Here is a 22,909-nt window from a genome sequence, read left to right as displayed (position 1 = left end):
AGGGATGCAGGCGGGGAGGGGTGGACGGACACACACCATTCCCACGCTTGACGTGAGGGAGCGGAAGGTGGGAGCTCAGCCCCGGGGGGGGGGCGGGGAAAGCTTGGGAAGCCCCAGGTTGGGCCCTGGATCACCCGGGGGGGTGTTGTTAATTAGGGGGCGGGGGGGTGGTGGAGGTGGGGAGTGAGGGGCATCGAATTAAAGCGCTCTATCAAGCAGCGGATCATAGTTGGTGGGCTTGATGTGAGCTCTGCGTGGGCTTTATATAAACATGAAGCATCGCTAGGCATGAAGAGGGGAGGAAGAGGAGGAGGAGGATGAAGAGGGAGGAGGAGGAGGAGGAGGAGGAGGAAGACATTGCACCCGCCGGTGCTGCAGCGCTCGCAGCCTCACCTGCACATTCTCCTAGGCTTGCAATCCTAAGCAGCCCCGCAGCCTGGAATACACCAATTAAGGGCTCTAATAGCTGATTAAGTTAATTAAGCTGGGGGAAGGCATGGGGGGGGAGGCAGCCGGCCAGCCCCCAGCCCCTCCGGCGCGCCGCGCCGCCAAGCACAACAAACAAATCCAGATGTTTTCTTGCCGGGGAAGCGTCCGGGGCTGACGGAGGCGGCTCGGCAGGAGGTGGCCCTGGAGGTCTCCTCTATAGGGGGGTGGGGGGAAATATGTCCCCCGCCAAGTCAGGGGAGGGGACCGACACCCCAAAAAGAGGAGGCAGAGGAGGCAGCTGGGGTTCTCTCTGCTGGGCCTTTATTTGGGGAAAGGCTGGGAGCTCCCGGGACCCCCCCTGGCTGGAAGCAGAGCGGCGACGCTGAGCGCTGGAGAATTACCTGGTGTTTCATGAAAGCAGAGGGGGGGGAAATAAAAAAAAAAATTACAAAACCGAGAGGAACCGGGCGATGCCTTCGCCCCTGCTGTGGGCACGGCAGTGTCGTCCCCACCCTCCCCATTCCCCAAACTTCTGCAGCCGACAGCCCCCACGGGGCTGTGTCCCCCCACACCCCTGCAGAAGGTGCCCGGCATTTCGGATGGGGCCGACCCTGTGGCCATGCACAGTCCCACACTCCCAGAGGGGGTGGCATTTGGTCCCGGGGGGGGGGGGGTGGTGTGATATTTGCCCGCCATTTGCATCTTCCTTGGGCCCCCCCCCCACCCCCGAAGGGGCTCTGTTGGGGGGGTGGGGCAGAGCAGAGGCAGCATCCCAGGCTCCAAGGCGAGGAGAAGGCGTTGAGCGAGGGGTCTCCTGTTAGGTGGACTCCCACCGACCTGGGCAGAGGGGACAGGCGTCACCCAGCGGGACAGGACCCCACGCGTGGCACCGCCATTCCCCAAGGTGTCCTGCCCTGTGTCGTCCCCCCCCCACCGCCACGTTGTTCCCCACTCACAAGGTGCCCCGTAGAGCATCCGCATGACCTTGAGGCAGTTGTCCAGCAGCGCCTTGGGGCGCACGGCCTTCCTCCGGCTCTCGGCGCCCGCGCTGTGCACCAGCTTCACCAGGTCGGCCACCACCGCCTCCACGTCTGTCTGCAGGGACAGGTCACCGGGGCATCACCCAGATGTCATCGCCCCCCCACGACTCCCAGGGACATCAGGGGGCAAAAAAGATACACCTGTTGCATTGGCTGGGAATCGAACCCGGGCCTCCCGCGTGGCAGGCGAGAATTCTACCACTGAACCACCAATGCCAGATGTGGGGAAGACTCCAGCCCTGTCCCACGGCCCCACAAACCCACTGCATGCTGACAGCTGGGTGTCCCCCTCAGAGGGGACCCCAACAGACAGCTCTGCTGACGGGGCTCCAGCCATGCGAGCGCTTCCTCCTGCCGCTCCACTCATCGCCCCCAGCCAGGGGCGGTTGTCATTAGCCTTCAGAGTTAACACTCCTTACACAAACGAGCAAAGCTCCTGCTCGTCTCAGAGGGGCTGCAGAACCTGCCCCATGGCGCAGGACAACCCAGACACACTTCAGGTTCACACTGGGGACCCAGCTGGCACAGGACACCCCACCCAGCACCCAAACACAGCTGCCTACGGGGTGCAGTGGCACCTCCCAGTCCCCAGAAGCCCCCCCTGCCCTGGGCCAGGGACCCTCAGCCCCGCCAAGCCGGGGACACTCACTGTCACCACACAGTCGTGATCACTGCCACCAGCCAGCCACTGTGCCCCGCTGGCTCTGAGGCAGGGACCCTCATTGCCACTAAAAGACGGGTGACTTACTGCCACCAAAACAGGGACCCTCCTGGCCACCAAGCCACAGACAATGCCTCTCCCTGAGCCAGGGGCACTCACTGCCACCAAGCCACCTACCTGACACGGCCCCACGGGAGTCAACAAGGGCCCCACCAGCACCAAGGGGTGCTCAAGGGAGAAGGGGGTGCTCCCCCTTCTCAGCAGCCCCCGAGTCATGCCCCCCCAGGGAAACTGGGGTGCAAAAGCTGCAGCTGTTGCATTGGCCGGGAATCGAACCCGGGCCTCCCGCGTGGCAGGCGAGAAGTCTACCACTGAACCACCAATGCCAGATGTGGGGCAGTTTCCAGCCCTGCCCCACGGCCCCACAAACCCATTGGGGTGGGGGCACCAGGGACAGGCACTGTCGGCTGAGTGTCCCCCTCAGAGGGGACCCCAACAGACAGCTCTGCTGACCAGGCTCCAGCCATGCGAGCACCTCCTCCTGCCGCTCCACTCATCGCCCCCAGCCAGGGGCGGTTGTCATTAGCCTTCAGAGTTAGCACTCCTTACACAAACGAGCAAAGCTCCTGCTCGTCTCAGAGGGGCTGCAGAACCTGCCCCATGGCGCAGGACAACCCAGACACACTTCAGGTCCACACTGGGGACCCAGCTGGCACAGGACACCCCACCCAGCACCCAAACACAGCTGCCTACGGGGTGCAGCGGCACCTCCCAGTCCCCAGAACCCCCCCCTGCCCTGGGCCAGGGACCCTCAGCCCCGCCAAGCCGGGGACACTCACTGTCACCACACAGTCGTGATCACTGCCACCAGCCAGCCACTGTGCCCCGCTGGCTCTGAGGCAGGGACCCTCATTGCCACTAAAAGACGGGTGACTTACTGCCACCCACCCAGAAGATCACTATCCCTGAGCCAGGGTGACTTACTGCCACCAAAACAGGGACCCTCCTGGCCACCAAGCCACAGACAATGCCTCTCCCTGAGCCAGGGGCACTCACTGCCACCAAGCCACCTGCCTGACACAGCCCCACGGGAGTCAACAAGGGCCCCACCAGCACCAAGGGGTGCTCAAGGGAGAAAGGTGTGCTCCCCCTCTCAGCAGCCCTCGAGGCGTGCTCCTCCAGGGACACCGGGGTGCAAAAGCTGCAGCTGTTGCATTGGCCGGGAATCGAACCCGGGCCTCCCGCGTGGCAGGCGAGAATTCTACCACTGAACCACCAATGCCAGATGTGGGGAAGACTCCAGCCCTGTCCCACGGCCCCACAAACCCACTGCATGCTGACAGCTGGGTGTCCCCCTCAGAGGGGACCCCAACAGACAGCTCTGATGATGGGGCTCCAGCCACGTGAGTGCCTCCTCCTGCCACCCCACATAACCCCCAGCCAGGGGCGGTTGTCATTAGCCTTCAGAGTTAACACTCCTTACACAAACGAGCAAAGCTCCTGCTCGTCTCAGAGGGGCTGCAGAACCTGCCCCATGGCGCAGGACAACCCAGACACACTTCAGGTTCACACTGGGGACCCAGCTGGCACAGGACACCCCACCCAGCACCCAAACACAGCTGCCTACGGGGTGCAGCGGCACCTCCCAGTCCCCAGAACCCCCCCCTGCCCTGGGCCAGGGACCCTCAGCCCTGCCAAGCCGGGGACACTCACTGTCACCACACAGTCGCGCTCACTGCCACCAGCCAGCCACTGTGCCCCGCTGGCTCTGAGGCAGGGACCCTCATTGCCACTAAAAGACGGGTGACTTACTGCCACCCACCCAGAAGATCACTATCCCTGAGCCAGGGTGACTTACTGCCACCAAAACAGGGACCCTCCTGGCCACCAAGCCACAGACAATGCCTCTCCCTGAGCCAGGGGCACTCACTGCCACCAAGCCACCTCCCTGACATGGTCCCACGAGAGTCAACAAGGGCCCCACCAGCACCAAGGGGTGCTCAAGGGAGAAGGGGGTGCTCCCCTTTCTCAGCAGCCCCCGAGTCATGCCCCTCCAGGGACACCAGGGTGCAAAAGCTGCAGCTGTTGCATTGGCCGGGAATCGAACCCGGGCCTCCCGCGTGGCAGGCGAGAATTCTACCACTGAACCACCAATGCCAGATGTTAGGTGGTTTCCAACCCTGTCCCACGGCTCCACAAACCCAGGGGGACAGTTGTCATTAGCCTTCGGAGTTAACACTCTGATGAGAGGATCTCAGAGGGGCTGCAGAACCTGCCCAACGGTACAGGACAACCCAGCCACACTTTGAGTCCACACTGGAGACCCAGCTGTGACAGGCCACCCCCACCCAGCCCCCAAACACAGCTGCCTTCGGGGTGCAACAGCTCCCTGGAGGAGGCAGAGGCCTGGGAAGAGAGGCAGGACCTCTGATCCTGCTGCAGCAAGGTCCTGCCACTGGGAAAACAGGGATGAACTCGGGCCGGGGGCAGGGGGGGGTCACCTTCTGCAGAATCCCCCCCCTCCAGCTGTAGCAGTGCCTTGGCAGCCCCCCAAGGTGGGGGTTGCAAGTGAGAAAAAATCCCGTTGCATTGGCCGGGAATCGAACCCGGGCCTCCCGCGTGGCAGGCGAGAATTCTACCACTGAACCACCAATGCCAGATGTGCAGCACCTCCAGCCTCTGCCCCCCAGCATCCTGCCCCCACCCCCCAAGACCCATACGCAGGGGGATTGTGTGTGCCGCCGCTGTGTCCCCCGCGTGTCCATGCCCATGGGTGCGTGTCCCCGCAGCAAGCCTGGGTGCCACGCGGGTGCCCCTTGTGCACCCCCACATCTGTGCCGGGGGCAGGCGGGAGGCGGGAGGCGGGTTTGGGGGTCTCCCCACCTGCCGGTACTTGCTGTACTCCTTGCCCAGGGCGTCGAAGAGCTGGCCCAGCTCCTGGGTGTACTTCCAGGATGGGTGCTTCTCTGGCAGCACCTCACGGATCCGCAGCACCGCCTGGGAGCTGACGTGGAACCAGAGGTACCGCAGTGCCGCCTCCGACACCGTCCCGTTGCGCTGCGGGAGAGAGGGTGACCCCGGTGAGACCCACGCGGGCCGCCCCCCCCCCCAACTGTCCCCATCACGGGGATGTCCCCTGCCGCTTGTCTTACCAGGCGGGTGATGTTGGATGGCCTCAGCACCTCTTCGTACTGGACCTGGACCGTGTAGTCGATGGGGAAGTTGTGTTTCTGGAAAGGCGGAGAAGAGCACGGGGGCTGGCAGCAGAGTGACGGGGACATCGCTGCCAGCCTCGGCGTGACACCGGGCAACCAGCGGAAAAGCCCTTTGACATGATCAACCACTGAACATGGACCAGCAGAAGCAGCTCCAGGCACAAGAGGCACAAAAACCACACACACACCCCCCTCGAAGCATCCATGCCCTCCCATGTGTCCCCCCCCCCCGAGCAAGCCCTGCAGTGTCACATGTCCCCTCCACCCTCCCCCCCCAAAAGTGGGGGTTACCATGTACTGCAGGCGCATCTCGTACTGCAGCTTGTCCTGCAGCAGGCGGCTGAGCTCGCATTCTCCCGGCGCAGCAGCCTCCAGCCCCAGCACGGCCAGGACACCTGGGCAACAGAAAGCCAGCGGTGTCAGCCACCCCCCTCCCCACCGGGGACACCCACTGGGGTCCCCCCCACCCCGTCCCCAAGCTGTACTCACACAGGACGGCCGCATAGCCCGGCTGCATGTCGACGGCGGCCGTTGGTGGAGCCCCCCCACCCCGGCTGCACCTACATGGCCGGGGCTCGCCGGGAGCCTGCGGGGCTGGGGTGTGCGCGGCGGGGGGGCGAGGGACGGGTGCAGGCCCCGGGCGCTGGGCTGCTCTCCGGTAGCCCCGGGCGGTTGTCCCCTGCCATGGATGGGGGGTCAGTCCCCCTCCCCGGCCATCCCCGCTGGCTTCTCCTCTCCGGCTGGCTGCGGGGAGGCAGCAGGTCCCGGGGCCATCACGGGGTGCCGGCAGGGACGCGCTCCCGGGGGGGTGCGGGACCCCCCCCTCCTGCACTGCAAGAGGGGATCTGGGGGGAGAGAGCCCCGGCTGCAGCCCCAGGGCAGGCGGGTGCCTGGGCTGCAGCCCCCCAGGGAGGGCACCCACTCCGGGCCCGGGGGGCCGCGGGATAGGGACGGCCCCACGTGTGCCCCGGGTGGCCCCCGAGGGCTGCGGGTGGCCGTGGGTGTCTGTGCCCCGTTCAGGACAGGGCTGCCAGGGCTTCCCCCGGCGCCGCCCCCAGGGGATTTCCAGGCCGGGGGTGGGGGGGGGTGGGGGGACGGGGGCCCGGCCCAGCACCGTTATCCCAGCAATGAGTTTGTCCGGCCTCAGCGGGAGCTCAGCCAAGGAGCGCTGGGGGTTGGAGAAGGGGCCGGGGGGCAGAGGGGGACGTGTCGTGTCCCCACGCCCCTGCAAAGGGGGCTGTGCCATGTCCCCACGCCCGTCACCCCAGGGGAAGGGGTCCATAGCGTGCCCTTGTGCCACAGCATGTCCCCAGGCAAAAGTGGGGGGGCGGGGGGCCTGTTGTGTCCCCACACAGTGTGGCACATGGAAGGGCACCCTGCCACGTCCCAGCACACAAGAGACCCACCCGGTGTGTCCTGTCCCCCCCATGGTGTCCTGTCCCCCCCCACCCCTGTGCAAAGGGGGCCATGCTGTGTCCCCATGCCATGCCCCACAGGGAAGGCAGCCATGCCATGTCCCCATGCCGTGTCCCCACGTGAAGGGACCATCCCATGTCCCCATGCCACTTCCCCACGCCAAGGGACCCACGTGCCATCTCCCCACGCAAACGTGGCCGGGCCGTGTCCCCACACCGTGTCCCCACGTGTGGGGGGGGGGGGGAGAGGGGGTGGCCGTACCATGTCCCCGCATCGTGTCCCATACTGTGTCCCCGTGCAAAGGGACCATCCCACGCCCCCACGAGGGACCCGCGTACCGTGTCCCCACGCACACGCGCCCGGGCCGTGTCCCCACGCCGTGTCCCCACGCACGGCGTGGTGGTGGGGGGGGAGTGGGGGGTGTCCGCGCCGTGTCCCACGCCATGTCCCATACCGCGTCCCCACGCCATGCCCCCCCCACGTCCCCCGGCAGAGCGGCGGGGCCGTGTCCCCAGGCCGGGGACGGGGGGGGTGTTGGGGGGGAGGGTGGCCGCGCCGTGTCCCCAGGCGGGGCCGCGCGTGACCAATCCCCCCCCCCCCCCCGCCCCCGCCCCGCGCCCCCCTGCCCGGAGCCCCCCACGCCGCGCGGACCCACCTGGACGCGTGTCCCCGCGGGCGGCAGCGGCGGGGCCGTGCCCGCGCTTCCCGGGAGGCGGGCGGGGGGCGGCGGCGGCGGCGGGGAGCGGGCGGGGCCGCACCGGGGGCCGGGCGGGGAGCGGGGACCGAGCGACCGCCCCGCACGGAACGGAACGGCCCGGCCCGGCCCAGCCGCGGGGGATCGCCGGCGGCTGCCCCGGCCGGTGTCCCCGAGGCGGGCGGTTCACCCTGCCCGGGGTCCCAGGGGCGCTCAGCTGCCCTGGGTGCGGGTCCCCGGGGTGCTCGGCTAGCCCAGGCTGGGTGTCCCCAGGGTGCTCGGCTAGCCCAGCTGTGTCCCCAGGGTGCTCGGCTAGCCCAGGCTGGGTATCCCCAGGGTGCTCGGCTAGTCCAGCTGTGTCCCCAGGGTGCCCAGCTGTGTCCCCAGGGTGCTCGGCTAGCCCAGGCTGGGTATCCCCAGGGTGCTCAGCTAGTCCAGCTGTGTCCCCAGGGTGCCCAGCTGTGTCCCCAGGGTGCTCGGCTAGCCCAGGCTGGGTATCCCCAGGGTGCTTGGCTAGTCCAGCTGTGTCCCCAGGGTGCCCAGCTGTGTCCCCAGGGTGCTCGGCTAGCCCAGGCTGGGTGTCCCCGGGGTGCTTGGCTAGCCTAGCTGGGTGTCCCCAGAATGCTCGGCTAGCCCAGCTGTGTCCCCAGGGTGCCCAGCTGTGTCCCCAGGGTGCTCAGCTAGCCCAGGCTGGGTGTCCCCAGTGTGCTCAGCTAGCCCAGGCTGGGTGTCCCCAGGGTGCTCAGCTAGCCCAGGCTGGGTGTCCCCAGGGCACTCGCCTAGACTGGGTGGGTGTCCCCAGGGTGCTTGGCTAACCCAACTAAGTGTCCCCAGGGCACTCGCCTAGACTGGGTGGGTGTCCCCAGGGTGCTTGGCTAACCCAACTAAGTGTCCCCAGCATGCTCAGCTAGCCCACCTGGGTGTCTCCAGGCTACCTGGCTAGCCCACCTGGTTCTCCCCAGGGTGCCCAGCTAACCCATCTGTGTGTCCCCAGGGGTGCTCAGCTAGCCCACCTGGTTCTCCCCAGGGTGCCCATCTAGCCCAGCCAGCTGTGCCCAGATTGCCCAGCTAACCCAGTTGGGTTGTCTCCAGGGGGTGCTCAGTTAGCCCACCTGAATGTCCCCAGGTTGCCCAGCTAGCCCTCCTGGGTCCCTCCCTGCTCCTTAGGGCCCTTGGCTCCCCCAGTTCGGTGCTCCCCCGGTGCCCCAGCCAGGTGTCCCCAGGGTGCTCCACTGACCACGCTGCATGTCCCTCCCTGCTCCTCAGGGTGCTGGGCCAGCCCCGCAGCGTGTCCCCAGGGTGCCCACCCGACCCAGCTCGGTGGCCACAGGCCCCCGGGGTGCTTGGCTAACCACGCTGCACACCCCCGGGGGTGCCCTGCTCCCCCGGCACCGGCACCGGCAGGGTGCTTGCTGGGCTGGGCCTCCATGGGCACAGTTTGGGGCACTTAAAAGCAGGTGTTCCAGCACATGCCTGCAGGGGGGCCACTCTGCGGACAGGGGAGGTAGCCCAGAGCGATCCCAGAGGGGCCAGGGGATCCCTGGCTGCCTGCAGGCCAGCAGGACTGCCATTCCCTCTGGCCCAAGCTCACATCATCTTCTCAGGATGCTTCAGGGCTGAAGCCCTGCTAGCAGCAGGGATGGCGTGGGGAACAGGACACTGTCATGTCTTGTCCCTGTCCCCCCCCGCCCCCGATCCCAAAAAGCCCCTTGGGAGATCTGGCTGCCTCCTCGGGGCTGCCGGGCAGCCAAGGGGTCAGCGAGAGAAACCAGCTATCAAAGAGCGGGGTCAGCGCTCCCAGGGAAACGCGTGGGAAGGAATGCGCTTCTGCATGCGAGGAGAGTGCGCTGGGATTCCCCTGGCAGGGAGTCAGGGACACAGCCACCCTCCTGCCAAGCTCCCCCCAGCCCCGGGCACTGCCCGCATCACCCTCCTGGCTCCGGGGCCAGAGGAAAGATGCTCAGCTCCCAGCGGGGAAAAGGAGCCGGCCCAGCTCCTTACCTCCCCTTTCTGCGAGGATTTTGCCCGCATCTGCTGCGGGGCGTTGGAGGAAGCCATTTAACAGCATTCCCTGCCCACGTAGTCATCAGCTTGGCAAGGCGGGATGGGGCGAAGAAGAGAAGGGAAAGTGCGGAGCTGGAGGGCGTTTTACCCTCCTTGGCTGCGCCAGGCTGGAAATCACCGCTGGGGCCTGCCCAAGGCAAACAGCCCCCGGCGCACAGCCTGGGCTACCGGAGCTTTGCTGCCAGGCAAGGGTAGGAGCCCAATACCCCTGCTGCTGCAGGGGAGAGCCCCCACTGGGAGACCCCCCCTCTGCCCACACAAGCTGACGTAGCCCCCCAAGGCAAAGGGGGTCTGAGGGCCCTGGAGCAGCCTAGGAGGCTGGGGCTCAGCCCCGCAGAGGTTTTTTTGCCTTGTGCTGGAAGCCAGTTATTTACTCAGGCTTGGCCACGGAAGCAAAAGCCTTGTTTGGAAGCAGTTTGGAAACACCCTGGAGCTTCCCACGCCCCAGGTGCAATTTTGCCCTCAGGACTATCAACGCACCAAACACCAAATTCTGCAGAAGTTCTCCTGAAAGGGCTCCCCGCTCCAGAGCCAGCAACACAGCATGGGGGAGGACAAGGGGCACAGGAGGAGGGCACCCCACATCCACGACAAGTTTAGCTGGTGCATGTAGCACTCCTGTGACACATGTGGCCCCAGTACAGCGCTGGGAAGGCAACATAAAGCCCTTGAGCCCCAGACCGAGCAGGGGTGGGGCGGGGCGGGCAGCAGTGGCCGGGTGCCACGTTGGAGCCAAAGGGTGCAGCCCTGGGTTGAGTGCCTGCCAACACGGTCCCACAGAACAAGCCGAAGCAGGAGGGTGCAAAGGACAGGGCTCACCCTGCACAGCACCGGCTGCTCCACACCAGTGCGTCACCAGGCCAGCGGTCACCCGCCTTTCCGAGCCCCGGGCCAGGGAGAAGGCCAGGGCCTTTGGTGGGATGGCATCCATCAGGGGAGGACTTCGCGTAAGCCAGGGAGCAAAGCTGAGAGAGGCGGCAAGACCAGGAAGAACCTGCTGCGTGGGCGAGCTCCGTTTGCAGACAGCACCAGAAGAAACACCTTCTTTCCCCCAGCCTTCCCGGCAGCCGGCTGCTCCTCCCAGATCCGCAGCCATGCCCTGGAAGGGCTGGAGAAAGAGGAGCTGAGGAGGGGGGAAAAAGACCTTTCCCTCCCACCCTTTCCCCATACCCAGCTTTCTGTGTCCTGGGGAGGACCAGCTCTGGCTGGGGGACGCACTGCCAGGCTCGAGGCCAGCTCCAGGCAGGGCAGGGGGACGGAGGGGCTCGCAGGCCAACACCTGCAGGGTCACAGCACGGCTCCGGCATCCGCGCAGGGCACAGGGTTGAGGGTGGGCACATTTCTGTACTCCTCCTCCACCCCTCCTGCTCCCACCAGGTCAGCAACAGCTGCCGCGAAGGAGAGAAGCTCCAGAGTCAGGCCAGTTAAAAAAAAAAAAAAAAAAAGAAAAAAAAACACAAACCAGGCTTTTATTCTTCATGTGCTGCTCACAGTCACAGCTTGGAGACGCCGCTCTTGCCAAAGTTATTATGAAACAAATCAAGTCCCAGACTCAGGCCTCACTCTTCCCCACCCCCAAGAGAGTCAACATTGTACAAAACTCTATTTACAGGGAAAACAGTCAGAAACGGTAAGTCCAAAAAAACCCCTTGCAATTCCGAGGAAAACGTTCGAGACGAGTGCGAGTTATGCCCTCCGTGCAGCCAGGTTTCCTACCGGCTGCTCCCAGCGCCGGTGGAAGCCCAGAGCTTCTCGCCACCGACTGCTCAAAGGAGCCTGGCAATCCTGAGTCAGGCCACAGCTGTTTCCTTTACCAAAAAGCTGGGAAATTGCAAAACCCACTTGATCCCACAAAGGCTCAGCTGGATCTGCCCTACGGGGCTTTCTGCAAGGCCAGCGCAAGACACCCTCGGGCTCCCCCATCCTAAAGGGGGGCCAAGGACATGGGGGCGAGGGTCAGCCCGCCCCCTTCCTTGGGGACTGCCCCAGAGGGAAACCCTCTGGTTGCAGCCAGAAAGTCAGGAGCCTTCACATAAGCAGTGGGATGTGTTGGGAGACCTAATATCTGATACCGCATTTACTGGAGTCACGTTACTTTGAAACATAAACCAAGAGGAGCAAACCAGTATTTAAAAAGGGGAAAAAAGCACGCATTCCTCCTCCCAACCATGCTTGGAAGAGCATCCATAGGAGCCCAGTGAGGAGCTCCGCTCCTGCCAGCTGCCGCTCAGAAAGCGTAGCGCGTGCGGATGTCTTCCAGCTTCTTGGACACCTCGGGTGGGGTCCGATCCAGCTCTTCGGCCACATTCTTCTGTTTGTTAGGCTCCATGGAGTTGAACTGCTCACACAGGTCCCCATCGATCACATTCTGGAGGGGCAAGGAGGAGAGCATTGAATCCACACAACACAGAGGCACTGAACCCTGCCTAAACGGGGAAAAATGGCAACAAACAGTTTGTTCCCAGGAGCTTCTTAATCCTGTCCTGGAAACAAGACCATGCTCGGTGACCTCATCTGCTGAATAGCAGCAGTTAGCATCAAATTAATTACTGGCCAGCTTGATTAATGAAGGAGAAACCCAAAAAGCCTGGGTGCAGCTGAAGAATCACACAAGGGAAGGGAAGACAGATCCGACTCTGGTCCAAGCGCTGTGCTGGGAAGGCTGGGGGAGGCTGCAGAAGATGACTGAAGGGCACCAGTAGTCAGACGCAAGACACCTTTGAGATCATGCAAGTTGCTCATCAGCCCCAAAACATCAAAATCTCATCAAAACCAAGAACAATCTCTGCGCCTGGACAGCTTCAGCCGCTGGGACAGTTCTCTGACTGATACTATATAGTTACTCTGGTCCAGTACTCTGGACCCTGCTGGTCACAGCATTTAAGAGTCAACAACTTCAAACACAGCTCCTCAAAAGCAGAAACAGGCAGGGGCAGCCATCTCTTATGAGATTTTTTTTTTTTTTCAGTGGTGGTGGAAAAATAATGTATCCCCCCCAGGCAACACCCAGTTTGACCCAGCCACGCAAACAGCTACGTAACGCTGCTTCTCCTGGTGGAAAAAGGAGATGCCCTGGCAAGTAGAGATGCACAGCTTGAGACCTCTGGGCTTAGGTCTCAAGACCAACCCTCAAAAAGCTCATTACAAGGGTCAAGAAACCAAAACAGACACAGTGTTAAGCGCTAAGCGCTGCTCTCCTTACAGAGTACTATTCAAGAGTTCAGTTCCTGCCACCAGCTACGGTTTACACTACCCCAGCCTTCCCACTGAACAGCAACCGCGACTTGCTTCTGCCAGGCCTCGAAGCAGTTCCGTGTCCCAGAGCAAGCCTCTGCACCCCCATGACCAGCTGAGCCTAAATACCCAGACCTACCTTCACCGGGAAGTAGTAGGAGCGGAAACTGAGATGGTCTCGTCCACAGAGAGGAGGGTGCTCAGACCGTAAGTGCATTTCCACATGCTGGAAGAAGTCGTGATCCTGGGGAGATTGAGAATCGCTAAGAGAACAGTTTGCCACTGGCAAGGCAAGATGACGCTCATCAGCCAGCTCCTGCGCTGGCTGAAACACTGCCCTTATCAGGTTCTGCCGGAGCAGCCGAGGTCACGGCCACCCCCTCGCCACTTCCCCCACCCGGAGCACCCACAGCAGAGCCGAGCAGCCAACTGTGCCACCTTGGCCAGCATCAGCCTGCCAAGAACCGGAGCAGCTGTGCAGCACAGAGGTGCAGCCCCAAGAGTGAACATCTTGGCATCCGCTGCTCCAGGAGGCCACAGCAAACGGAGCAGAGAATACAATCTTCGGGACTCGAAGCATCAGTGCCTGATCAAGAGTTTACAGGCTACACAAAGCGTGCCAAAGGATGCCTCCTCACAGACGCTAAGTCACCCAAGAGCTACTCTGGAGCACAAACAGATTTAGAACAGCAGTGCCAACAAGAAAAGCTCTCAACTCTTCACCGAGCCAACACAGAAGGAGGAGTTAACAAGCTCCTTCTCTTCCCTTGTGCATCGGAGCCTGTCCCACAGCCACAGGCAGCCTGCGTTTTCACGCACTGCAGAGCCCTAGAGTTACCCTCAAGGAATGCAGCACATTAATATATTGGCTGAGGACGAGCACACAGAAAAGCAGCAGGTCCGCAGCATAACGATGGGGTTTGCATACCTCATGGGAAGTAAAAGGGACCAAGATTCCTATCCCCCCTGACAAGGTGGTATAGACAAGAGATTCAGAGCCTCCTGGGATCAGCGTGGTCTTCTGCAAGGAAAGCACCGTCTCTCCCACGTGGTAATTCATAATCACTTCAGCCTGAAAGTTGAAATCACAGAAGCATGGTTTTTTCTTCAGCTTATATAAAAGCATCAAAAGGTTTGAGAGAGGAAAGCAGAATAAATTTGGCCACCTGCTAGTTCTGAAACGCCTTTCTCAAGAGGAAGTGCCTTCCACCTGTGACCAGATGGCAAAACTCAGCATGCTGCTGAATTCCCCTCTTGAGCTGGACAAATGGATGCAAGTAATGAGGGAAAGCAGGAAAAGAAAACGAGCGTGCTGCTTCAATCAGACATCACTGAATAGGCATCGGCCCGTGATTTCAGAAACTGAATTTGGCTCCCAGCAACAGTGCAAGCCGCTCACCCACAGCATGGTAGATGTGTAGAAGAAGAACTGCCAATACATCTCCCGGACGACACTGCAGAGGACTGCACAGAAAAGCAGCACTCTCTGTTCCCACAATAGCCATGTGCTTCCCGTGGAGAATTACCTTCTGTGATGCTCCGTTAAGAAGTCCCCTGTCCCAGAGCGCTTTGTTGCCTGTGGGATCCTCATCTACCTCATCGTTGGTGTTGGGAGGCAATCTCACCTGCGGTGAGAGAGGAAGAAAGAGTCAACAAGCTGCAGAGAAGCAGCAAATTATCTCTGGAGAATCACTGGGTCTTTGAATGACCACTGTTGTGGACGCTACAAGAATCACTTTATACTTCCACCAAAATCATCCATTTGCCCCTACAACAAAGCCTTTAGAGTTTAACAACAACCGTGCTGTCAAGACTCATGGCCCATCACTCAAAAGCTTTGGCAGGACCTCACGACTGGCCCCTGCTCTGTTCTGGCACTTGCAGATCACCCTGGGAGGTATGGTCAAAACGGTTTGAAGGTGGTTCCCGCTAAGGAGAAAGTTTGATGGATGTGGGGCAGGAAAACCGAAGCGGATTGATTTGTGTGCGTCAGCCAAATCCTGCAGGCACGGTGTCTTGACACTTGCTGAACTCTGCACTCCAAAGCACCCAAGCACACTTCAGAAAGAGATCAAAGCTCTGGCAGAAAGACCATCTATTCTTTCCTCCTCCCCTGCTGAAATCCATCCAACTGGGGAAGTGTCAGCACTGACAAAGCCAACTTTCAAGAGGAAGTGACAGAGAAAGCTAAATGCCAGCAATGAGGTTTAGCCAGGGAAAGTAAGAGTGATAACCCTGGCGCCTTCTCCTGGGCCCTTTCACAGTCAAAGTTTCGTTTCAAGCCTTATTCACAGCCAGTTTTGGGGCAATTTCAACATAAGTTATTGAACACTTCAGAAATATGGTTTTTGACCTGATGATGCTTTAACTTGTGTGCTTTAATTAATAAACTGATAAACTGCAGCCATCTGCTATGACGACAGCTAGTCACCCTTTAAAAACAAGTGAATGGTACAGGGCGTTGTCTCCAGCGAAGCAGAGACTGTCATTCTTTTAAGACAAATCATGGATGTTTTAAGGAAAAACACGTCGTGTCCAAAAAGCCCTAACTTATCCGAAGCACACTCACCACACAGATGTTGCCAAACTTGTCTGCTCCAGCCACAGTGTCATAATCCAGGAGAGTTGCTGTAGTGACCCACCGGGGGTAAGTGTCATCAGCAAAGATGATGAGCTGGTTCTCATTCCTTTTGTAGCGCACCCAGATGAAACTCTCCTGAACGTCTGAAACAATCACTCTGTGCCCAATGGTTTGGATCCCACAGATGTAGTTGGCAATGTGCTTTTGAGACAGAAAGGACAAAACCTGAGTGCTTCAAACAGGGAAGCATAACCCACTAACTCTACCCAGCTCCTACTGAACCACTATTTTCCCCCTGTGATCCATGGTTCACTCCCCATTTCCCATCTTTCCCTCCAAAACTACCTCTCATGTCTGGCATGCTACAGCCCCAATCTAAATACACTGTCAATACAGGGCCCCTTGCAACCTAACATCCACCACGCGTCATTCTCAACCTGCTGAACACCTGTTAACGTCCAGAGAACAAGCACTGCTGGTGACCCTATGAACTGAGATGTCAGGGACAGTCCTGGCAGCAGGCATTGCTTCAGTGTCCCCTCACTACCGTGGTCATGAAAGACCCAAGAAGGAAAACTTCAATTTTTTATGTGAGTCATATTTTAGGAAAAAAAAAAAAAAACAACAAAAAAACCAAAACCAAAACCAACCCCAAACACAAAACAAAAGACAAAACACCCAACACACAAAAAAACGTTCCCCTACAAGCTCCCAGTCTGCCTGTGAGCTTGCTGGAGCTCCTTTGTGCAGTAATGAGCAACTGGCACAGGTTCCGCAGCTTGCACGACAGAGGGGAGGAGCACGCAATTAAGAGCTAGAAAACCATGCTTCTGTCCCCAGCCTACTGATCACCTAACCTAAGGAAACATTTTCAGCAGTTGTTTTGTATCCGGGTAAGACCTCTCACATTTGCAGCAGATGGCCACGGCCAGAGTCTGTACAGGCTTGTGAAACTCCTGCACATGTCCACTAACAGCCTGCACTCGGCTGGTACAAAAAAGGAACCTGCAACACTACTATCCGAATGCGTGCCTAGAGTGCAGAGGGGCAGCACAAGAGCCGGGTCCAGCCAGAGCTGCCGACACTGCTGCAGGTGCACGCACCCAGCGCACACCAGCTCTGCGGTCCAAGTGCACAGACACACTTGGGCTGGAGTAGCAGCTAAACCCTTGTTTCTTTCCTGCTGCAAAGCATCACTCCAAGTTAACAGCCCTGGTGAAGAACAAAAGCCAGTACCTTATTCTCGCACTTCCGAAGCAGTTTCTTCTTGCCCAGGTCATAAACGCGCAAGAGCTTTCCAACTCCAATTAAGACTCTACCTTGGAACGGAGCAATGGCTGCGGGAACCTCCTCCACAGGGGTCTAGAGAGGGAAGATGACAACTGTGAGACCCCCATTAACAGAGCTAACCTTACACCAAGTTTCAGAATGGATCCAGCTAATGGCTCAGTTGAAGCTTGCTGGCCTGCGCCAAGGCTTTCAATGCAAAAGGCTAATCACAATCTTCTTCTAAAGGAGGGGCAAAAGGTCAGTCCTCTGTAGGTCTTTCAACAGCAGCACATACCACATGTGGTGCTAACAGAGCTCTGGGTACTACACAGACAACACACTGCAGTGCACCTGAACTGACGTGCTGGACTGCTGTAAGAACCTCACGCTGGGCAAGCAGCAAAGGCAGGCAAGGATCTTGTTGCCTTGGTACTTAGTTTTGCTTTATCCTCAGCAAAGATTTTCTGCTTTGCCTAAATCCATCCAGATTGTCTTGTTTTTAAAACAAAGGCATGAATCTAATTCAGCCATCTGCCACTGAAGCTGCCTCTGAAGAACTGTTACATCTGAACAATTACAGCGTGCCCGCAATTCCAGTAACTCAGACAGGGCTGAAAAACCTCCTACCACTCAGTAATCCAAAAGCATCGGCCACAGCAGAGAATAGGAACATGCAGAAAGCTTCCAGTTCCAGCATTCCCAGCTTGGTTGCGCTGGCTAAGAGAAGTTATTTCACATCACCAGCTCTGCCAACTTCCAAGTGGGTGTTCAGTGGCACCAGAAAAGGCCCTCGTCCAGCACAGAACCCACTCATTGCATCAGGACTGTAGGAAGTGAATAAGCCACAACATTCCTTTCCACGTGCTCATCTGCTCAAATCTCAGCCATGCTGGAAGCACATGGGAAGGAGAACAGAATTCTGTTTTAATGGAGTTCTGCTGAAACCCTCGTTAAAGCCCCAGAGACCTGTCAAGCAAGTCAGTCACTAGGCGACTAATCATTTCTACACTCAACCAAAACAGCATCAGAGGAAAGATGACATCTCACACCAGCTTCATGTGGCCAGCCAAGGACTGAGAGCCTTAGCACCAGGGCTCAAGTGACCCAAGTACAAATTCACTTTGTAAACAAGTGCTCAGAGCAGCTCTCTGAGCTCACATTCTCCCCTCCCTAACAGGGGCATGAAAAACACTGCTCCTTTCCCATTTACCCAACTAGATGGATAAGACTATAGCTAAGGCCAAAGGACTGAGACTCTCCGGAGACCTGTGTTCAATTCTCAGCTCTGCAAAAGATGTCCTGAGTGATTCTGGAGGAAGCAGTTTATTTTCTCAGAGGCTGCTGTAACAGTGTGTAACATCAGCATGACGCTCTTGCCCAGAATTCACTGAGTATTGCAATATCACTATAGCATTCCGGGTGAAATGACAGCTATTTCAGTACTGCCTGTAAATGACCCAGTCACCCAAACAGGCCTTTTTATCCCTCTCACCTTGTGCAGAAACTCCAGCTTCTCACCACTATTCACCAGCTTGTACGTGTAGACAAATCCCCCAGCAACCGAGCGTGGGTTCAGAATCAGGTCCTTGGCGACTCCCACCAGCACGTACCACTCATCACCGGTATTGGAGAAGCGGCACACAGCCACGCTGGGGATGACAAGACATAGCAGGAGATCAGCGTGATCACGACACAAATGAATGCTGCACACGGGGACTGGATTCCCTGACAGCACCACTTGCACTCCGCCTGGCAGAAATTTGGGAGTCCACACTTCCAACACTGACATTTCATTTTCAGAGGTCGTTTTTTTCTTCCCTGCAGGAGTGTTTAATGCAGATTCTTTCATTCTTCCCACTCCTCATATAAAAAGATGTGCTCCAGCTGTCACATGTGCCCAAAGCATTACTTTTATGCTTTCACAAGCTGGACACTGCCTAGCAGCGTGCAAAGCTCCACTAGAAGCTGTTTTTCAAAGGGTGTTACAATTTGAACATGTACCTATAACCTTCCACATCTTCCAGTGTTATTTCCTGCCCGGTGCCTAGCTCAGCCAGGCTGGGAATCCTGGACAAAACAGGATGGAGTCAACCTTTTGGACCAGCATGACCTAACTCCATTTCACCTGCTGCGACACTTGCTACTCTTCATGGTTATTGTGTTGGTCTTCCCCTCCAGTCCCTCTGACGCTTCCTTTCCATCTAATATAGGCTCAGTTTATCTGGATGAGAAAGGGAAGTGAGAGATAGCAGTACATTCTCTTGTTCCCGGCTCTCTTATCTTTCATTTACATGCCCGTGTTGTTCTGTAAGCACTGGGGTCCAGCAAACATCTGGAGTGCCAGGCTCTTAATGTCACATGAAGACAGATTGGGGTGGGAAGGGAAGGAAAGGCAAGACAAAAGCTTTAAGCATGTGGAAATCACTTCTGGAATTTCAAGCCAGTCTCCTGATAATATGCTGCATCTGGATTTCAACTCAGTAACAGCTGAGCAAAAAAGAAGGAAATAAACCACAGAATCACAGAATCTTCATGGTTGGAAAGGACCACATAAGACTCATCACAAGCAGAGATTCTTGCTGCTTCTGGCAATGCTCCTTACCTGAAGGCAGCTTCGTTCTGCTCTAGCTGGACCAGATCTAATGTGTTGCCCTGGATGGGGTTCATCACCCTGATAACAGAGGCCCACTGTCCATTCCCTGCCTTGGGAGCACCAAAGATGGACTCAGGAAGATTCTCGTTCAGAAAGGCTGCAGCCATCTCTGCAGCCAACTCCCTCTCATCTTCACCCGCAGCCTCCACCATTTCCTACGGCACATTAAAGGACAGGAGAAAAGAACAGCTCAGTGGGTTTCCTTTCCAGTCATGCTGATGCTCTGCATAGAATATAGCCTCCCTGTTTCCCCTAAGCCCAGGTGTTCCAGGGCAAGGTACTGCCTGTGAAGACATAAAAGCCATCAAATCCCAAAGCTTCCACCCACCCTGAGCTTAGTCCCAAGGGAGCCTCTGCAGCTCAGAGGACAGCAGCATCAGCTCTGCCCTCTCCCAAGGGGCAGTTGTCTCGGGAGCTATTTCTCCAAATCAACAACTCTGGAAACAACAGTGAGAAGAAAATAACCCGCTGCAATCCAAACAAGCAAATCCAATCAAGCAGTCCCAGAAAATGGTGTTACAGAAGCATGATTGTCCTCCAATACGTGGTTCTTAAAGGCTGCCATAACAACATACAAATAAAGGAGCATTGGGAAGTAGGGTATTCTGCTGAAATTTGCATTTTGAGGCAAATCTTTGCTCCCTTCAGCCCCTGCATTCACACAAAAACTTGCAGGCAATGGCAGCCAGGAACTAGTGAGCAGGGAGGATTTCCAGCTGCAGAAGTCACCTCTGGGGAACGGATGAGTGCACCTATCCCCCCACCCCAATTACCTCAGCCATTTGCTGCTTTCTCTGTGCCTTGGTGGCCTCAGTGTAAGCGTTGTGGTCTGTCTCAATGATGATCAGGTTGTTGCTCTCTGGGTGAATGACAAATTTTCGGGGTGTGTACTGCAACGGGAAGGCAACCTGGTTGAAGACTGCCCCCAGCTTCTCCAGTGCCAAAATCCTGGAGGACAGAGACGTGTGTTAAGCAAGGTCTGAAAGCAACTGTCCAAGAGAACACGACTGGAGTTGAGATTCACATCTGTGAAATTGGCTAGTGCTGGAGAGGAGCAGCACCTTTCTTGGGCCAGACAGCAACTAGCAAACAGCTACAGAGAGGGGCAAAACCAGCATCCTAAATGGGAGTTTATGCAGTGGGACGGGTGGGCTCTGCAGCGCCCCTGACTCGAGGGCTCTCACTGTCCCAGAGCACGTTCCGAGTGCCTGTCCCTTTTGGATTGGCTTCTGCAGTGCTGAAACAAGTCTATCCCAAGAGGAACAAAGAGCGCACGGGAGATGCAAAGTGCACATTTGGGGAACACATCACCTGAATCTAAACGTGACACAGACTTTGACACGTAATCAAATGCTCCTCAGAGGCACTTTAGTTAACAGAGTATGAAAAATGCAATGCCAAGTCTTTCTTCCTGTGACTTGCCAGCTGAAATGCCAGTTCTTCTGGCATTTGGTGACTAAAAACCACAAGTCTCTCCAGAAAGAATGACTCCTTTAACAGCAATGAATGCTGTAATATTTCAATGAGGACAGATATGAAAAAAGTGCCTGTTCAAGTGCATAAAGCAGAGCTCCTGAATTTGTGTTACCCTATTATTTTCATGTATCTTTTTAATATCTAAGCTGAACTTTAAAAAGCCAACAAATACACCCCCTGTCATGCCTCTGATTTCTTAAATCATGTGGCTTATTTTCTGCAAAGTAACCAATTCAGATCACAAACCACAAGATTCTAATACACAACAGGTTCACATTTATTAAAGGCTTCCCTCCTCTCTAAGGACTGGAGAATTTAAGGATAACTTGAACTACATTTGTTGTTAAAAAAGCTGGAAGATACAAATCAGAGCAGTGCACCCTATTTCTTTTTGACAGCAAACTATCCTTGTATTCCATTTGTTTTCTGAAATCCATCCAAGTGTTTCTATCAAATCATTATCCATAATCAATTAACCTTAAAAAAACCCCTTAATTCTTAAGGTAAGTCTCTTTACCTCTTTCCTTTTGAATGTCTAGTGGGAATTCACCACCCCTCCCTCTGCCTGGCAACCTGGCCCAGAAGCGTTTGTTTTCCCCCATGGGTTCTTACCTCAATGTGTTTGTGGAGATGGCTACAATGCCCTCTGGGCACTGCTCAGAAGCAAAACCAGACGCAAACTCCAGTGTCTCATAAGACAAGGGAGTCAGGTGGAAACGTGACTGATAGGAATAACTGAGCCAGGAACGGCTTGACATGGCCAGCACCTGGGTAACACAGACAACAAATTTATTAGGGCTGGGGATGGAGACAAGCTCACTCCTTGCAACTTGAATGGATGTACAGTGCCAGACTCTGACCCACTACAACAACTGAATTCTTGCGGGTGGACTCCACCCAGTTCAGAGCATATCTTCAGAGATACTGCTTGCTTTCAAGAGACAGTTTTATCTCAAAATTGTGTATGGCACGAAGCGGAACTTTAAAGCACCATCAAGACAATGAATACTCAAATTAAGGTGCAATAAAAACTGTTATCTGTAAAAGCCAAGATCAACAAATACTTTCATATCTCTTTTTTTTTTCCTTTTCTTTAAACAATAGCATGTTCTAATGGGAACAGGTCTTTTAAAATAAATATTTACTGCTTTGTCACAATCCAAATGCTGTAGCACTCTAAGTGAAATTTACTTAAAATAATCAGTAGCCAATTTTCAATCAAGTTAAGGGAAACAAAGGAAGCAGATAGACTTCTAAACTCTTCAGCCTGATACATTTGGCTAAATCAATTTCAGGGCAACTTTACTTTCTGCCTGAGCAACAAAAACTGGAAGTACGCTGAAACACTTACAGGCTACTCCAAGCCCATCGCTGACTGGCCATAAGCAGTATGTTTTTTCTCCCCATATTGTGAGACAAGGAACCAAGACTGGTCTCAAAGTAGAAAAGCACTCAGCTGTTCTAGAAGCATTCTCTGCCAGAGCTGCAAAGCACCTCATCTCCGAGTTACAGCCGGCAGAGCAGCAGGAGCAAGTTAAAGAGATTCACCCAGTGTACCGTAACATTAGAGCAGAGCTCAGATTCCCAGATCCAGCCCCCTACGCTGACCGGCAATATTTCTCAACTCTGAAGGTATCATCCAAAAATGAGTCAAGGAGGGGGTGGCTGATCTCCCCAGTGCCACATCAAAAATGCTGGAAATGGCACTTCTGATGAAACACATTCTTCCCTCTATGCCAAATCCTGCAAATATTTTCCTTGAACCATGCATGGCAGCTGTCCAGGCCCTGGCCCAGCCATTCTCAACATGCACAGGGACAGTCATCAACTGCATCAGGCAGTCAAGGGGTAAGATTTCTTTCTGCATGGGGCTCTTTCTGTCCCTGCGCACTAAGGCAGGCGAGATTTTTCAGTGTCTCTAAGCCCAAGAATCTGCTCAGAGCTTTCCAGACCTGCTGCAAAAAGAGCCTATGGGTCAGATAAGTCCTAGTTCAAAGAAGGCAGGGCAGCACTACACATTACTTCCTAATAAATAAGGGGAATACCAAGAAGAACAGGGCTGTTTGTAAAAGAACAAGCTGTGAGCCAGGCAGCTCCACAATGAAGTCATTCGACTACCCACCCTTACCCAGAGGGTCCTGCTGTGCTGCAAGGATGCTTCCCCACCCTGCCCACCA

At 56.9% G+C, this 22,909-nt stretch overlaps 2 protein-coding genes and 5 non-coding genes across 16 annotated transcripts in view; all 7 read right to left on the bottom strand.

Moving 5' to 3' along the window:
* Positions 1-168: 168 nt before the first annotated feature.
* Positions 169-7,505, bottom strand: IL34 (interleukin 34). Of its 8 annotated transcripts, none has more exons than XM_074583298.1 (7): positions 7,417-7,505; positions 5,835-6,190; positions 5,637-5,740; positions 5,283-5,360; positions 5,014-5,187; positions 1,386-1,524; positions 169-1,266 (listed from the first exon to the last, which is right to left on the bottom strand). In XM_074583298.1, exons 2-7 carry the CDS (start codon positions 5,860-5,862, stop codon positions 1,247-1,249), a joined length of 543 nt encoding a protein of 180 aa, XP_074439399.1. In that variant the 5' UTR covers positions 5,863-6,190; positions 7,417-7,505; the 3' UTR covers positions 169-1,246. The 8 variants fall into 8 exon arrangements, with proteins under 8 accessions (XP_074439399.1, XP_074439396.1, XP_074439400.1 ...); XM_074583295.1 differs by having other exon boundaries at positions 169-830; XM_074583299.1 differs by having other exon boundaries at positions 5,835-6,089; positions 7,417-7,480.
* TRNAG-GCC (transfer RNA glycine (anticodon GCC)) lies at positions 1,615-1,685 on the bottom strand. The gene has a single exon. It is a non-coding gene; the product is annotated as a tRNA-Gly (tRNA).
* Positions 2,446-2,516, bottom strand: TRNAG-GCC (transfer RNA glycine (anticodon GCC)). Its single transcript has one exon. It is a non-coding gene; the product is annotated as a tRNA-Gly (tRNA).
* On the bottom strand, positions 3,342-3,412 carry TRNAG-GCC (transfer RNA glycine (anticodon GCC)). Its single transcript has one exon. It is a non-coding gene; the product is annotated as a tRNA-Gly (tRNA).
* Positions 4,217-4,287, bottom strand: TRNAG-GCC (transfer RNA glycine (anticodon GCC)). Its single transcript has one exon. It is a non-coding gene; the product is annotated as a tRNA-Gly (tRNA).
* Positions 4,716-4,786, bottom strand: TRNAG-GCC (transfer RNA glycine (anticodon GCC)). Its single transcript has one exon. It is a non-coding gene; the product is annotated as a tRNA-Gly (tRNA).
* A 3,466-nt stretch (positions 7,506-10,971) lies between the features above and the next one.
* Positions 10,972-22,909, bottom strand: part of SF3B3 (splicing factor 3b subunit 3) — a 30,505-nt gene continuing 18,567 nt past the window's right edge. For all 3 annotated transcript variants that reach the window (XM_074583282.1, XM_074583284.1, XM_074583283.1), the window contains 10 exons: positions 21,345-21,499; positions 20,030-20,204; positions 19,206-19,411; positions 18,096-18,252; positions 16,571-16,696; positions 15,323-15,535; positions 14,280-14,378; positions 13,682-13,825; positions 12,893-12,997; positions 10,972-11,887 (listed from right to left, as the gene is read on the bottom strand). In XM_074583282.1, coding sequence (XP_074439383.1) covers positions 11,747-11,887; positions 12,893-12,997; positions 13,682-13,825; positions 14,280-14,378; positions 15,323-15,535; positions 16,571-16,696; positions 18,096-18,252; positions 19,206-19,411; positions 20,030-20,204; positions 21,345-21,499 — 1,521 coding nt within the window. In that variant the 3' untranslated portion in view covers positions 10,972-11,746. The remainder of the gene's footprint in view (positions 11,888-12,892; positions 12,998-13,681; positions 13,826-14,279; positions 14,379-15,322; positions 15,536-16,570; positions 16,697-18,095; positions 18,253-19,205; positions 19,412-20,029; positions 20,205-21,344; positions 21,500-22,909) is intronic.

This window comes from Larus michahellis, chromosome 4 (assembly GCF_964199755.1).
Source record: "Larus michahellis chromosome 4, bLarMic1.1, whole genome shotgun sequence".
NCBI lineage: Eukaryota > Metazoa > Chordata > Aves > Charadriiformes > Laridae > Larus > Larus michahellis.
This window is presented reverse-complemented; position numbering and strand designations above follow the sequence as displayed.